At 44.1% G+C, this 17,563-nt stretch overlaps 1 protein-coding gene across 1 annotated transcript in view; it reads left to right on the top strand.

Moving 5' to 3' along the window:
* The window catches only part of LOC142587196 (proto-oncogene tyrosine-protein kinase receptor Ret-like), a 352,467-nt gene that overhangs the window by 295,442 nt on the left and 39,462 nt on the right, over positions 1–17,563 (top strand). Inside the window, exons 10-12 of the mRNA XM_075698074.1 lie at positions 5,916–6,365; positions 7,128–7,396; positions 11,191–11,196. Coding sequence (XP_075554189.1) covers positions 5,916–6,365; positions 7,128–7,396; positions 11,191–11,196 — 725 coding nt within the window. The remainder of the gene's footprint in view (positions 1–5,915; positions 6,366–7,127; positions 7,397–11,190; positions 11,197–17,563) is intronic.

The following is a 17,563-nucleotide window of genomic DNA, read 5'->3' as shown; positions in this document are numbered from 1 at the left end:
CCCACAACCGCTGTCGTATAGTAGTGGGGTTTCCTTGCCTTTTCACCTCTTCCCCCTCTCTTATATGGAAATGCCTCTTCTCCTCCCTGTGCTTATTCTCCTCTTCTCCTCTCAACAGTTCTATCTGCGTCCCCTCTGGCTTCGCACATTAGTAGAAAGGGAAGCGGTGCAGTTTCTACAATGCCTCTGAGGGGAGTCATGGATAATTACAGCTGTCAAGCGGTTAATGCGGCGATCGCCAGGGAGCTCCAGATGGCATTGTGCACATTCGACGCGGTGGAGTGAAAACGAGTTTCTCCCGTCGTCTTTCCTCTCTACTTGCGCCTGTCATCTATATACATGCTCTGAACCACCCCCCACGCGGTGTGCACGACAGCAGCAGCAGCAGCAGCAGTGGGAAAGTCGAAGGAAGAGACAAAGAAAGCTTCGCTTTAATAAGAGTTACCCTCCACTCGAATTTTTGCGACCTTGAGGGGCACATTTCACTCTCCCATGTCGTCAAGGGGCAGGGCATTAGCGGAAGTCGGCGTGCCATGGCTGCCAAGCCTGTTCAGCCTGTTTATGGCATTCCATAGCCTCAGCGATCGGGCTGCGCGTGGTCGAACCTTCGAAACCGTGGCGTCACTTTTAAGGTTACAACAGCTTCCACGACATCGTATTTTGTTGTAGCGCAAGTTGAACAAGGACAACAGAAAGGCACATCTGACACACACAGCGCTAACTTTCAACAACAGATTTATTTCTCGTTCTCGTCGCTGTATATACACCCTCGAAACGTTATACAGCACGTGCAAAATTTCGGTAAAAATGAACGAAAAAATTAACTGGGAACCACACGTAAGTAGTTTTTTGACTCGCATATTCACAGACCTGTACACGTTCAGCGCGAACAAAGATTATTGAGCTTGTTTGAGGATAATGAAATGGAACGTTTACTTACACATGTGTCGCCGAATGTTGATATGTGTCAAGCTTCTATTATCAAACGCGTCATCTACTCATGATGACACTTTCTTTAAATCTAGGCTTGCATTGGGCATCTCTGGCAATGGATGGCAAGAAAGCAGTCAACGGCCAAGTTGTTTACTTTGTTATTGTGTTCTCGTAGCCTGTCATTTATGCATCTGCCTGTTTGACCAATGTAGGATCGTCCACACCCGAGAGGAATGCGGTGTACCACACCCGTGATGCAATCAATGAATTTGTTTTTATGTTCCTTTTCGCATGCGGTACGTGCGATTCTTTCTGGCCTTGTGTTTCTACACAGGCTGACCAATTTACTAGGCGCCGAAAATACAACGTTGATGTCACTCCTTCCAACAATCCTCTTTAATCTATGGGAGAAACCGTGTATGTAGGGGATGACAGCAGCCTTTATTTTGTTTATGTCAGGGCTTGTACCATGCACCTGCTCCGAACTGCTTTCCTGTGCCTTCTTGAGCAGTCCTTTTGCGACTGACACAAGCTCGTGGCTCGGGTAACCAGCGCAGCTCAAACGCGAGGCTTGCCGTCCGAAGCTATCGTGCATTAGGTGCTGGCATAATTTATTCAGTGCTTCGCTGAAACAAATTTGCGCGATTCCCCTCTTCACAAGCTTTGTATGCGCGGAATGAAATGGTAAAAGTGGCTTACTTGCCCTAGATTCGTAACACCAGCAGGTTTTGTTATCGGTGAGCACAAACTTGACATCAAGGAATCTAATCCTTCCGTCGCATGGCATTTCAAAGGTCACTTCTAGTGGATTAAGACAGTCAAGAATAGAGGTAAAAACTGGAGCACATTCATTAGTAAAACGAGCGGATGTACAGTCAATAAGAACTAAAAGGTCATCAACATATCTAAAAACTTTTACAACCTTAGATTCATGAAGGCGCTCTGGCAGGTCTCTGTCCAGTTTGGCTAAAAGCAGATTACTTAGCACTGGTGCTAGGCAAGAACCTATACACACTCCCTGTTTCTGCAGATACAGGGTACCTTTGTTTTCGATAAACGTAGACGACAAATAAAACCTAAGCAATTCTAAAAAAAAATTTCAATGGATGTACCTGCTTCCGTACTAAACCTAACGGCACCATATGTATCGATGCAACTGTCAATACAGGTTAATAATTCTGATTATGGCGGAGAATAATAAAGGTCTTTAACCTCTGCGGAGAAGGCCTCTAAACCTTGATTTTCATGAGCTCTTACAAAATATAAAACCTCCTTGGAACTTTTTGTCAGGAAAGGGTCATTGATGTCTAGCAAGTTTAGTTTTTCTTGTACAAGGCGACAGATTTCTGCCATGTGTCCCTCTCAGAAACTATCACCCTGAACGGTGCGCCTTCTTTGTGAGTCTTAGCGCTGAAAAATACTTCCAGACAATCCTTCTTGCTTTCTTTTATGCTGCTAATCACACCTTGCAGATTCATCTTTTTGCACAATTGTTGTGCTTTCGCTCTGACCTTATTACAAAAAATGTCATTTCTCTGATTAAAAGCTGCCGAAATAGCGCTTATAGCTTTCTCATTGAACTCTTCATGCGAAAAAACTGCGAAGGCGCCTTCTTTATCAGATGGCAGCACACACAGATCATGCTGTAACAAGTATAATTCTACATGTTTCACAGGTGATTTCTGACGTGCAGGCTTACAGCTTTTCAAGGAGTCGACACCTTCGCAGTTGATCCTCGTGGCCTCGTCCTTTGGAGCACGTCTAAAGACCTGGCGCACAATAGATAAAAGTTCAGGCTTTTTCTTCGGGGGTTGCAGCTCAAACTTTGGTCAGAGCCCCAAGACGTCACGTACAGGTTCAGAGAGGCAGAGTCCTTCCGGTATATGTATGTTGCAGGTCGCATTCACGCGCACTTTGGTCACCCAGTCACGTATAGGCCTCAGCTGAAGATTCCAGTGGAACTCCGCCATTTGGTCTGCCAGCCGTAGATGCTTTCGGACTCGCATTTCCGCTGTGTGGGGTTCATAGGTGCTGCGCACCTGCGTCCCCAGAAAGGCTCTGAACAGTCTAGACTGTCAGAGCCATTCTGAGCGCTGCTTACGTGTGGTTCCCAGTTTATTTTTTGTTCGTTTTTACCGAAATTTTACACGTGCTGTATGACGTTTCGAGAATGTATAGCGACGAGAACGGGAAATAAATATTTTGTTGAAAGTTAGCGCTGTGTGTCAGGTGTGCCCTTCTGTTGTCCTTGTTCAGCTTGCGCTACAACAAAATAAGATATGCCGTACCAACAAGCTCCTATACCTATCCTATCAGCTTCCACGAGGCGGTCGTTGGCGCACCAAAGTGATGCCACGTCGTTCCCGTAGTTGCAACACCTCGTCCGTGGCCCTACAATACTTAAAATGGTTTTAAAACCTAATGCGGTAGCTTTATTGCTCAGTACTCGCAATATCGTGCGAACGTAACTCGTACATTACATTTTTAACCAATCATCATAGCATAACCAAAAGCACCGCATCGAGGCGATGCCATGGTCGCCGCTCAACAAGCTTTCCATGGTTCATTGCACGGCGTTCTTAATTTGTTCGAAGACTCGTTTGTGTTCTGGGTCCGCCCATAGAGTCACTCTCTGCCTATAACTGCGTATCTCCTTTCACAGAGCGCTCGTAAAAGAAAACAAAACAGTTGCGGGCTATCAGAAAAACAAAAATGGCACACAAGTGGAATGGTGATAACTATTCAAAACCGATGGCAACATGTACAGGGTGTTTCAGCGAACACTTTCAAATTTTAAAGGTTGCCTGTGGCAGATAGCGCAATTCTACTGTATGAGCCGGTCTACTCGAAGCGGCGGACACTACTTGCACCAAAAATTGAAATGCAAAATCGACTAATTAACAAGAATTCACTCATTAACTTTTAGCTAATTATCTTATGACCCATATAGCAGTGGACTTCGCAAGGCGGATCCACTTGGAACGAATTTTCAGGACGACACCAGCTTCGAGATATAAATTCCCGAACTTTGCGGAGAAATTCATTGGCGTTGCAGTTACTTGTGTGCTTCAGTGCATGAAACGACGTTTCGTTAACAAATTAACTGGAACGCCAATGTATTTCTCCGCAAAGTTCGGGAACTTATATCTCGAAACTGGTCTCTTCTTAAAAATTCGTTCCAGGTGGATCCGCCTTGTGAACTCCACGGCTAGAACTTGTAAATTGTAATATGGGCCATATTGTAATTCGTTAAAACTTAATTAGTAAATTTTTATTAATTAGCCGATTTTGCATCTCAATTTCTTGTGCAAGTACTGTCCACCACTTCGAGTAGACTAGCTCATCAACTAGAATTGTGATATCTGCCACAGGCAACATTTAAAGATTTTTGAAAGTATTCGCGGAAACACCCTGTATAGGCAAACAAATGCTTCCTGCCATAAATATCGAAGAGTTGTTATTTATTTTATTTATTCATGCCACCATTTCTTCAGGAAATTTTCTCAGGGTGGAGAAACTGACAGATAATTATTTTACATAGAAGTAGCGCAAATTGCAAGGAACAAAATTACACTAAAAACAATGATTGACATCATTAGGGCGTATACTGAGCATTAAAAATCTAATAGTAATTAAACTTATCTCCAAATCCTTACACAAAGAGCAGTTTTTAAGCCTCTTTAATTAAAAATCGTCAACGCAGAAAATTGCCAAGTACCACACCAGCTTTCACAGCCAGTAGGCGGAGCCACAAGAGGACGTGCTAGGCGCTATTTTTAAATGACGCGTAGCGCTCAGGCGCGTATGTGAGCTTGTCACTTGGTGGAAAGACGTGCCATATGGAATGGACGCTAGAATGTTTTAGCGTAAAAATAAAAACGGCCGTGGCTTAGCTTGGTTAAGCCTGGTGATTGCGAAGCAATAGTGTACACAGAGGAGTGTACACTATCCCTGTTCAGACAATTATCCCTCTTCAGAGGAGTGAGATGTATCATTATCGACGAGGTCAGCATGTTATCTTCGGACCTGCTTCGACAAGTGGACCGGCGGCTTCGTGAAATAAGGCCGGACAGGATGTTGGAACCCTTTGGGGGCTTCGATATCATTCTATGTGGAGACATGAGGCAGCTGCCGCCCGTTAGAGCATCCGAGGTGTACAAGCGGCCAAAGTCGTATGGAGCCGTGTATAACACAGATGTTCTACCGTGGCATCACCTGGAATACTTCCCCCTAACCCAAGTTGTCCACCAAAGCGACGCAGTCTTCTCAACTCTCTTAACTAAGATTGGCGATGGCACGTTGTCGCCGAGCTGCATACTGGGCACGCCGCTTAGAAAGTCGTTCTTCTCGTTCTTCTTCCGTCTCCGTAGCTCGCTGATGCTTCCTCTTTGCATTCTGCCGAGCTGCCTTGTTCGTAGGCACCATCGTAACATCTGGCTGTATGACTGCCTTGGCGAGAGGAGCGGAGCTGTTTTATACAGCTGGTGTGACGTCACTCTGACCGTAGCGCCCCTGGTGAGAGGAGCGGGAGTTAGGCCGCCGTTGGTGGCTACCGCCTCGCCTCGCGACGGCGTGAGATGGGGCCCCGTTTTTACACAGCTGGTGTGACGTCACTCTAGGTCACGTGGTGGGACGTCACACAGCGAGGTCACGCTAAAGGTCAATGGTGCCTACCACCGCCTCGCCACGGAACGGGCTGAAATGCGACCTAAAGTAGTATTGCTTCGCAATAAAATAAAAAACTCGATTTCTGACCGATCTTATTACCTGTCGTTGGCGCACAGTTGTTTATTGAACCATTTAGGACTTCTCAATATATCGCCTGTCGGCGGTACTCAGGGAAACGTTCTGAAGCTGTAGGCACGTCTTCGAAGTTCCTGTGAAAAGTACTTTTTCCCCCTTTATTTCCCTTTTTTTCCACAGTAATCAAATTTATATGTGCTTTCGAACGCCTGTTAACCCGCGCTGTTGTTCCTATGCAGAGGGGCGCCTGTGCGGTCAGCAACTAAGTGAGACTCAGTGCTTGGCGTCCTGCGGTCCAGGCACGGTGGACGGCCGCTGCCGCTGGCGCCATGGCTCTAACGGGCGCCACCTCTCTACACGTTACAGCACCTGCACTGGGGACCCAGAGAGTTGTCCAGATAGCATCTGCGACGAGCTGGAGCTTATGCAGCCCTCGCTATGTCCACAGGATTGTGCAGAGCACGTCGTCGGCGAGGCTGTGGCAGGGCCGTCCGGCAAAGGAATCGAGAAGGCCATGGGCATTTGTTCGTGCGCCTCGGCCGAGAGTTGCACATGCACCAAACTGCCCGCCCGTCCTGACAGCCGCGACAGTGTGCTTGTCGCCCACCCATGGCCGCCAAGTGCCCATGAAGACAGACAGCGTTCATTTGGCCACCAGCCTGCAATTACTGACCTTGGGCGGCGGCCAGGTGAGTCCTGGCCGCACGTTTGGCCATGTTTGGCCTTCGAAATGTGCCTCTGGGGCGGATTGGTTTGCCTCACAGCGATGTTTTTCGTCTTTTTGTTTCTCTAAGCTGTAATGCGCCTGTTACACTGTTTATAAATAATGTGAAGGTCTTCCTCCGCATTCTCTAGAAGGGGGTGAGGCGTGTTTTATTCTGTACAGAGACAATAATGTCATAAATACAGAGGTTTATAATAGATACAAGTTTGTTACCGTTTTGTTTACTTATTTTTTAATACAGAAGGACCATGTGCAGTTTCATTTACAACAACAGTTGGTCGTCAACAGCCAAATAGACTGTTGGTTTTCCCTATAGGCTCTAAGTTAACAATAACCTTATAAGCTAGCTACTAGTTTTGCTATTCGAATTCTCGCTAGAGAACAAGGTCAACAGCAGTGCTCTCTTTGGAAAAGGAAGCACGCAAAAAGAAAAAGGTGCAGCATGAGACCATTTGCAGCATGCAGCTTTGTGTACTGCACTAAGCTTCGCTTTCTTCTTGTGTTCCCAGCATTGGCTGTAATGTTTCGCTGTAGATGCCAGTAAAGCTGACGGCAAAAGAATTTGATGGGTAGCTGTTGCCACCAGTGGTCTCAACCGTGGGCACGATCAGGTAACCAGGAGAAGACAGGAACATACTTGCCCCACCTCCGTTCCCTTATCCTTTTCTTTTGTGAATCATGTTTGGTGTTTACACTCTTCCTAAGTTAGTGGAATGCATGTGTGCAGAGCCTGGTGGTTCGGTGGCACCTGCTGCTGCAGGGTCCTGTGGTGCTGGTTGTGTGGCGTCATTGTGCCTGGCTGGCCTGCTGGTATCAGCCCTTGCAGTGGCTGCACTGGTGGTGCTTGTACGAAGGCAGCGTGTGGCCGCCAAGCACAAGTACCTAGGCTCTAGAGCTTCGCTGTCAGTGCCCTCAGACTACATTGACAGCCGCAGCGCCACTTCGCCCGCTGCACCTGAAACCGCTGTGCAGGCCTCTACACCACACACCGATTCCGTAGCAGGATCACCATTTTCCAAGCTGCAGGCAAGTTGCATGCACAGCAGGAGCAGAGCAGACATGGCACACTTGCAGAAGGCTGGTGGGGTGCCCTGGGAAAAGTTGTGGTACAGAGAACAAGATTGGTTTACTTGCTGCTGTTGTAATGGTGTAGATGCATGCAGAAACAAAGGAAGCCTTGTTTCGTATGATATTGTTGCTGTACTTGTTCAGCCATTTCTCTAGTTGTTCTTTACAATCAGCTGTTACGTAGCAGAGAGGTACATCCTTAATGTTAGTCGCTGTGCACTATTTTGTCTTATGTTGTGTGCAAGCCTTGTCTGGTTTTCTTGACAAAGTGCCATGAATCCGTGGGCTGGGTGTCTGTATTGGCAAGCGCTGATGCAAAGAAGGCCTCCATTTTCATGTTTAATTGCGGGGAAAAAGACCTTTCTTTCTCCTAACTATTTAAAGCAACCCGCAGCAACAACTAAAAACTTGAAACGGGGGTTTGTTGTCTGTGTTTGTTTGTCCATCTGTTCTTTGCATTAGAGGGACTGACAACTAGCTAGAAAGTGTTGGGAGGTGTTGATGGAAATGAAATGGACCTTGATTTATAGCAATAGAATCCAGCATGCTGTTTGCAATTTAAGTAGGAATTATAATTTTAAATTTGCAAAGAAAGTCTCGAAAACCAGTAAGTGGCGAGGCCTCGCAGTGAAATCTTACTACTTGAGATGTAGTCTATGACATTTCTGTACGTAAGTCGGTTGTTATTAAGTACAACATAATTATTGCTTAAAATTGCAGTTACTATATTATTTGATGCTTTCGCTTTATTCTATGCTTCGGAAATGAAAAGCGCACGCATGCCTACAGCAACACGCTGAACTGCGAATCACGTGTAGAAGCGTCGTTTCGTTTTCGATCCGATTGGTTTCATTTTGACTGATTAAATAACAAAGCAGTTGGACAGGAAACCACGAAAACACATAGTTATTATCGCATAAATACTTTAACACTCCAGTAAATATGAATAGCAGGAACATTCCCTTGATGAGCGAAATAATACTTTCTTATGGTTACGGCCGCATTTGTCGTCTGCCTCCCACTAATGCTGGCGTATAACCACTATCGCGCATACCAATCACCGTTTCCAGCTTGCTTCCAGTGAACGACTACATGCTCACATCAGATCGAAAAATTCGGATAAAAAATGTTCCATGGCGTTTTCCCCGTTGCCACTTCAGGATTAGACGCTCTGACTGGTATGGTAAGCTTTCCAATGCTATAATAAAATTGCTACCCTGAAAATTGGTTGTCAGTCTGTTTAAGCCATCATCGTCAGTTCACCTTCTTATTTTCATCTGCATCCTTGCCATATGGTGAAGAAAAACAACTTTGCCCACCTCTGCCACTGGAGATTAAACTCGTGCCTCTTCAGTAACGTGCAATTGTGAGCCGGATGCATTAACCACTGAGCTTTCATGCTTGACAATTTCTGTAGGGTTTTGTGCACTACGCAGGCCCTGAGAGTGGTCTGTGTATGTATTTCGGAGGCTACGGCAGCTGATACTGTAACAGATAAAGACGACATTGTGCATACCACAAAGCAGTTGTTCTTGAGAAGATAGTAGTGTCGAACGTTAAGGAACCCCAGAAGTTCAAAATTAATCCAGAGTCCCTCACTACATACAGCATGGCTCATAACCATATATGGCTTTGGTATGTAAAACCCCAGAATTTAATTAATGAAGGTGTTAACTCTGAGAGCCTGCTGCTATAGCAGTAATTCAGTTCAGGCGCAGAGGAATCCGTGAAGTTGACCTGATATTTATATATGTATTTATTTTATTATAACATAGTACATGTAAAATGCACACAATATGAGTGGGCCAGCATGACACCTAAACATACGTCTACAGTGAAGTACACAAAATAAACTTCAAGTGAATTTTATTCAGCAAAAACTGTCTCTTTTGCATGTTCACTGACAGATGGTAGCCTACAAAATGATAACAAGGAAAGTAAAAGGAAAAAAATTATGCAGATCCAACGTACATCTTAGAATCTTTGTGAAGTGAAGCTTTTGTGAAGTATTTAATCAATAGTCATAAATTCGCCCATTTCATTCCTGCATCTTTGGCGTAATAGAAACTGGAGTGCGCACATGTGCTCTCACGCACCGTGCCATGCAATGTGAAACACGTGGCGATAATCTCAAAGAGCTAGTTGGCATTGGCATAATACTAGAAGTATACATGCGATTGTGGCCTAATGGTTAGAGCATCGGGCTGCTGTACTGGGAGACAGAAGTTTGATCCCACCATCGGGCTCATAATTTAATTCTTTTTAACTGTGAGCTATTCGGCAAGACAGCAGCAGCACCCCGTATCCACAGTCAGGAAAGTCCAGGAGGGTTCAAAAAGAAAGCTTCGCTTTAAAAAGAAACAAACCTATTTCATAACATCGAGAAAGCTAATATAAAGCGAATGTTAGGTGATAATCTAGTGCATGTTTCGTGCCTGTCAAGAAAAGCCATTTTATCATCATATAAACAAACTGAAGACTGGCCAATGCAACAAGAACCCTCTTTTTTGTGTGTGTGGTATGCTGCTCCTAACTGATTTACATGCGTATTGTGGTGCTATAGAAGCATGGGAGCACCGTTAAAGGCTGGTGAACCAGTACAGTTCCTTAAGTGCGATGCTTCTGTCTTTTTCCAGCTGCATGGTCAGTGCGTGCATGTTAGCGAAAACAAATAACATTCTTTCTTTCTTTAATTTCTTCACTTTGCCTATCTGATAAATTAAATGACTTCTGTTGATAGTGAATGGGTATCCGTTACATTGCACACTTAGGTTTGTTTCGTGTTTCACTTTCGCAGAGTGATGCAGTTGGCAAGTTGCAGTTCCTTCTTCGCTGTTCTTTTTGTTCTCGTTATTAACTTGTTGCTGCCGTGATAGCTGATAGCAAGTATGTTATCTTATATGTTGGTACCAAAAAATAAAGCTATTCTGTCAATAATATGTACTTGAAGATCGGCATTTCTCTCATGCACCTCTTTCCTCTTGAGTTTTTGCACTGCTCATAATCATGAATTAATACCAGCTAACTCGGTCCTTTTTTTGTGCTATTGTCCATCCTGTGACCTATGAAAGCTACTAGAAGTCGGTGCTAAATTCTCCTATGAGGCAAAATATATTACTCTTTCCATTTGTGCGCTCTAGTAGTAAAATATACAGTAGAACCTTGTTCATACGTTTTGAAAAATAAAAATAAAAGCCGCGAGAAAAAACGTACTGACCGGGAAAACGCACGGTCCGAAATAACTAAAAAAATCGACAGACTCAACTATTGACATTTACGTAATGCGAAGCGTCACGTAGATTGTTGCGGCATGTGACGCCGACGCGGGTCGAGCTGGTGTTGCTCCGGCAGCCAGAGACGCGTTTTGTTGTTTTCCTATCGCGTAGTGTTTCAAGATGGCGACGGCAAACCGAAACGAAATCGAGCTGGTAGGCGACGCCGGATGCCGCCAAAGCAAAATGTGATGCCCACATCGTGCGGCTTGCAGCAGGGAACAGCAGCGCCTTTTGATTATTGCCTACCAAAAGCGCGCTGTACGCTACCAATGACACTATGCAGCACGCACTGTAAAACGGATAGGTGAAGATGCTTATCGCAGTAGGTTTGGCGGCGATAGCTGTGAATGCGGCGTGCGACAACACGGGCAGAGATTTGGTTGTACTGAAATAAGAAACTGTGCGCGCAACAAATTCTTTCAGGTTTGCAAACTAATCAGACATAAGACCTCTGTTCAACTGTACCAAGTTCTCTTTCTGACAATTGTAGTTCAAAAGGGTGCTTGACTGCAGTTTATAAGTTGAAACTGCTCCGGAAGCCTGTCGGTATTGCAGGTAGAGGGATCCTGGAATATTTTAATTTCCTCTCTGATCGCTTTTCAACATTGCAATAATGAAACTACCTGAGAGACTATGCACTATTGCTGGACTCAGTCATGCCATTTACGCAGATTATATTACAGTTTGGGTCACAGGAGGCTCTATGGGGGAACAACAAGATGTCCTACAGGAAGGTGTTGATTGCACAGAGACATATCTCAAAGCGTGCGGCCTCTCCTGTGCCCCTGAAAAATCAGAACTGCTTGTACTGCACGGAAGGAGAGGTCGACCACCACCTTCAACGCCCAACCCTGAAGTCGAATTTAATGGCTGGAGCGGGCTCGGCCATCCTACAGAAGCTTCAAATCACCATCACTCAAGTCGTACACCTAGTGAAACGAGTGGCAAGCAAACGACGTGGGCTCAAGAAAGAAGATGTTCTAAAACTAACACAAGCCCTAGCCACCAGCCGCATCATTTACAGCACTCTGTAGTTGGGACTGAAGAACGTGGAAAAGAAGAAGTTGAACAATGTCCTCAACAGAGAAGCTGCTCCAACTGGGCATTCACAACACCTGGGAGGAGTTAGCGGAAGCTCACAGAGTCAACCAAATCGAGTGACTCAATCTAACAAAACCTGGTAGAGCCACCCTGCGCCGACTTGGATACAGATAAGGGCTCGAGCTATGCAATGAACACAAACGCATACCTCTCCAACTCAGAGAGTGTATTACAGTTGCTAATATACCTCGCAACATGCCCCCGATGTACCACAAGGGCAGACGAGAGGCAAGAATCGGAGCACTCAAGAAGGCCTACGAGAAAGGTGCCACAACAAGTATGTTGATGCCATTCGATACCCGAGCAATATACACACGGTAAGAGTCACAGACAGAACAGGAAAGGAGCTTAGTGCAGCAGCATTCATTCTGATCGACACTGACTCTGCAGTAGAGGCAGCAATTATGCTCACCATAACAACCTGTCAGGGACAAATTACAATTTTGACGACCCACAAGCAGCATGCAGAAATTTTCAAAAAGGCCTTATCTCTACATTGGTGCTCAATCTGGTGGATGTCTGGTGGGTTGTGCAGCTTACTCAAGCTGCACAACCCACCAGACATTCATATCGTGTGAACATCTGAACACGACTCCTTTGCGGGGAACATAGCGGCTGATGTCGCAGCCCGAGGTCATGCCAACCGTACATCCCCGAGAGACAATCATTCTTTGACGCTCATCCAAAAGAAGTACCGAGACATTCTAGAACATTACAGCTTACACAAAAGGAAATACCCACCACTTCATCCCACACTTAGTAGGGAAGAAGCCGTGCACTTACGAAGACTCCAAACAAAGTCCTTCCCACAAGCCACATTATTGCACAAAATACATCCCACACTATAAGAATACAACTGTCAGTTCTGTGGAAAACCCAGTACGCTCTATCATATGGTTGCGTAGTGCAATGGTGTTACGGAGGTGCCAGTAAACGGAGTGCCATATGACGAGCAGTGGGAGGACCTGCTGACCAGCACTTACCCGGAGGACCAGAGACGACTGGTGGGCCAAGCAAGGTGGACAGCCGAGGGCCATGGCATCCTGGACTAAGGAAGCCGCCCACCTCAGGGCAGCATGCACAAGATCGCCAGCTCTAGTTTTTGTTTTTTAATAAAGCTTATTTCATCGTCTCTGAACGAGGTCACCAAAGTGCTCTAACTTGTTTTGTTGGGCCCCAGAGCATTTACACAGCAAACGACAATGTCAACTTTGCCTCAACTTTTGCACTGAATTTCACTCAACAGCGAATGTGCTCCCTGATTTGGGCTCTCAAAAAGTTGCAGTTCCGCCCTATATTCTTTGATATTGGCGTAAATATCAACTTGGTTTGGGCCTTTGCATTAGGGGAATGCGGGGATTAAAAGTAAACTTTTGAACCATTCAACCAATTCTAATGAAATTTTTCAGGGTGTTTTTTTCTTGTCACTAGAATACATCTTAAATGTCATCACCCTGGCACTAACAGAAAAAAAAGTTTTGGTCATCATACTGAACAGTTGAGTGTGCCAACTTAGGAAAACTATCATTTGAAGTATAAGAGAGATATAATAGTATTTATTTTTGAATAGATACCTTTTATGTGGCCTTTAATGGTAAATGAGGGCAGCCACTTCTTTATTTTTAGTGCTGTTTCTGTAACTCTCGCCACTTGAAAACAAAGTTTGTTTTTTGTGTTACCATGTCAAATATGTGATACTTTCATTGTGTTCAAAATAACTTAGAAACCTAAAAAGTAGCGCAACTTGTTCTTGAAAAAATTTTGCTCTACAAACTCCCTTGAAAGGAGCCTCTGGCAGCGCAGTTTGGAAATGATAGTATTCCTAAAAGTGTTGGTTTGTCAAACATAACAAAGTGGGAGAAATCAAGATAATTATTACAGAACGTGCTACTTTACTTTATGATGAATACTATTGAATAGTGATTATTTATAAAGGCTTACTTCTACTGCATACATTGGGTCTCCTCCCCTTCTTCAACATGACACTGCTCGGCAGCAATCTCTTTAAGTTGTCTGCTTTATTGTCAGCTTTAGAGTTGTAAAGCGCCCTTGCCTGTGCTTGGGAAATGCTTCCCTTAGTTGCTTGCTGAACGTGCTTCGTCATCTGAACTCCACAATCTACTTACGGCTGATCAAGCACTCTCTTGGTGCTGCATTCACCCTCATCGAACTCTTAACACAGCCAACGTTCCAACACTGCTGCAGTCTCCACTCTTCTCAGGAATGTGAACTTAGTCTTTGGGCTCCTCTTCCACACTAATTATTAATTTGCATTCTGCATCTGCATTCTCAAACATTGTGCAAGGAGGCCTGGCTTACTCTGCCTTTTGCATAGACAGGCTAGTTATATTTCCTTACTAAAGGCTGGACGGTGGGTTCTTGGCACCGGCGGCCACTTGGCATCAACCAGGGTCTTGTGCCAATTGTACTCCAAGTATTTACTGATTGTACTTCAATCATATTCCACCAATCTGAGTTTCAGTGCGGGTTTATTTTATTTAGTAATACTGCAGGCCAATACTTTGGCCCAAGCAGGAGGGGCATTACAGTAAGCAAAAAGAAAATACCGACAGGCGTAAATAATGTTGCATAAAAAGAAGCGGGGATCACAATTCGACATCACTAAAGTTCACAAAAGTGCTTTTCCAATGCAGCCATGAAATCGTCTGACTCAAATACAGCAATGGGAAGTGAATTCCACTCGCTCACTGTTCGGGGGGAAAACTGTACTTGTAAGTGTTTATTCTAGCGAAAATTGGCGCAAGCAAATATTCGTCACTGTGTCATGTTCTTCTCGCAGTAGGCCGACATACAGAAGCGGGTAACGCCATATTATTTTTTTCAGAAAGAGTATTGTGCAGTAGTACAAAGCGATTAATTTTTCTGCATATTTGTAGTGTCTGTATCCTGTTTTGTAACATTAATGAGGACGGGAAATCTTTCCTGGCTTACTTTCCGTATATAAATCTCACAGCTTTTCTCTGGACTCACTCGAGTTCCATAATGTTCTTTTTAGTATGATGGTCTCAGACTTCAGCAGCATATTCTAATTTAGATCTCACTATTGCATTGTAGGCTAATATTTTAGTTCTTAGAGGCGCGTGTTTAAGCTTCCTCTTTACGAACCACAGTTTCTTTAATGCTGCTGAGCAGGTATCCGAGTGATGTGTTGACCATGTGAGTTTATTGGTAAGAGTAATGCCAAGATATTTATATTTTTCGACTTCGGTGACAGCTTTGTTTTCAAGCTGATAATGAAATTTGCTGGGAGATTTTTTTCTTGTCACTCGTAAAAGTATGTATTTTTTTCCGCATTGAGCTGCATTCCCCACTTCGAGCACCAGTCAGAGATTGCTACACGGCATCTCTGCAACACATCATGATCATCATGGGACACAATTTCCTTGAAGATAACACTGTCATCAGTGTATAACCGTATGGACACATTAGAGGAATAACATCAATGAAATCATTGACGTAAATTAAAAATAACAAAGGCCCTAACACACTGCCTTGTGGAACTCCTGAGGTGACCTGACGGGCACTAGAACTACAATTTCTAACTTCAACAAACTTCCCAATCTTTCAGGTACACACGAATCCACTGTATAATACCAAGAGGAAGTCCAATTTTTTCTAATTAATGTAGTGACTTACTATGGAGAGTCCTATCAAATGCTTTGCTAAAGTCCAGAAAGAGCACATCTATTTGTCTGGATAAATCAAGTATTTGGGAAAGTTCATGTATAGTTGTTACTAGCTGGGCCACAATGGAGAGTCCTTTTCTGAAACCGTGCTGAAAAGGGGATAGTACGTTATGATCTTTCAAGAACCCTTGCATGAAACCAGCGACAATATGTTCCAATAGCTTGCCACTCGTGCTAGTAATGGATACAGGCCGGTAGTTTGAAACTTTGTGATGGTCTCCTTTCTTGAGTACCGACACAATGCGCGCTTTGCACCAGTCTGCAGGTATTCCTCCTAATTTTAAGGATAACTGAAAAAAATCTGAAATAAATTCCGATATTTGTTCGGCACATCGCCTCAAGAAAGCATTGGGAATGTTATCAGGACCAACAGATCTTTTCATATTTATATTTAGGAGCAGCTCCAGGACACCCTCGCGAGTGATTAAAATGTCATCTACCGACGGGCTATATGTGCTTGAAAGCTCAGTCTGATTGTGATCCGCAAACAATCGTGATCGTGATCCGTTTACCAGTCAATCCAGGCTTCCCGTGATTGAAAGTGTCATTTTTTGTTGTCTTTCTGCAAAACAAAGTTTCAGGTTCGGTTTGCCTCTCAATTCTGGCCTCTCACAGCCGAAAATATTACTTTATTCTGTTACTTTTTCTGCATGTTATGCTATGCTGCATCTACCATAACTTTCTCGTGGCTAAAAAGTGCAAAGAACTATTTTTCAAACAAGCACATTCATACTGGATTCAATTTCTCTCATTCAGTTTCTCTAATAGCTACAATTAGTACCTACTGGCTTCGCTTTGTTCTAGAGAAAACTCATGGCAAATGACACGTTCAGAACAAATGAGGGGATGTTTGGCTCAACCTTCAGAGTGTGACCTTTTGTTTAAATAATTTTGTTCCTTTTTGTGTTGGCAGTCTCCTCTGAAGATAAATCCCTAAGGGGCATTTTTAACATCTAGTGCATCTTCATAAAAAAAATTTCCAGTTTCACACAGAATTTCACACATATTTACTGCTCTGTGAAGTTGCCCTCTTTAGCCTGGCCAAAAGGTCAAAATGTGCAATTGGGGCACGCTTGAACAGATCAACACAACACAAATAAATTATTTGGTGAAAAAAATACACACGGCGGCCGCATTTCGATGGGGGCGAAATGCGAAAACACCCGTGTACTTAGATTTAGGTGCACGTTAAAGAACCCCAGGTGGTCCAAATTTCCTGAGTCCCCCACTACGGCGTGCCTCAAAATCAGAAAGTGGTTTTGGCACGTAAAACCCTATAATTTATTTTTTTAAAAATAAAAGTACACAAGACATTCGCTAAAGATTTGAAGAAGTCACACCTCCATTTGATTTTTAATTGCAGTGTTATCTAAATAGCAAGAATTTTGGGCAGATATCTGTGTTCGCCATAACTTGAATAAGGGGAGAAAATCAACTAGTATAATGAGGAGAATACACAATAGGGCATTCTTTGCCATGTAATACTCTGATAATTTCCTAGAAAAAAAAAGGCAACTGAAATGGCTTCCTGCATACCTCCACTGGTGGTGGTCACAGGCTCTTATGGCATAATTACTTTTCTAAATTAAATATGTATATTACATTTTTAACACCTCTTAATGATCCTTGTCTTAACAATATATCAGATGTAACAATGAGCAGACGACCTTTCGTATACGTTCTAGGTTTAAATAAACCGCTTGCAACAACACTCATATGCCGCGTTATTGGTCATAATAATTTTGCCTACTGGGTGTGTGCGCCGAAAGGAAAAAAGACAAAATCCTTGGGGGAAAAAATGTGAACCGCTGCATTCGCCTGCATGCAGCAGCAAAGGTATACGTGGGGTATACCTTTGCCACACCCGCATTTGTGTCACTCACCCCGCACGACACGTCTTCATTGTATCAACCTACAGATTGCTAGCCTCACGCTCCTCTTTGCCTCCCATCCGCCCCTTGTATATCGGTGCAGTCGGCTTGCGTATCAGAGAAGTAGAATGGAGAGGGTGT

The sequence above is a fragment of the Dermacentor variabilis genome, chromosome 1 (assembly GCF_050947875.1).
Source record: "Dermacentor variabilis isolate Ectoservices chromosome 1, ASM5094787v1, whole genome shotgun sequence".
NCBI lineage: Eukaryota > Metazoa > Arthropoda > Arachnida > Ixodida > Ixodidae > Dermacentor > Dermacentor variabilis.
This window is presented reverse-complemented; position numbering and strand designations above follow the sequence as displayed.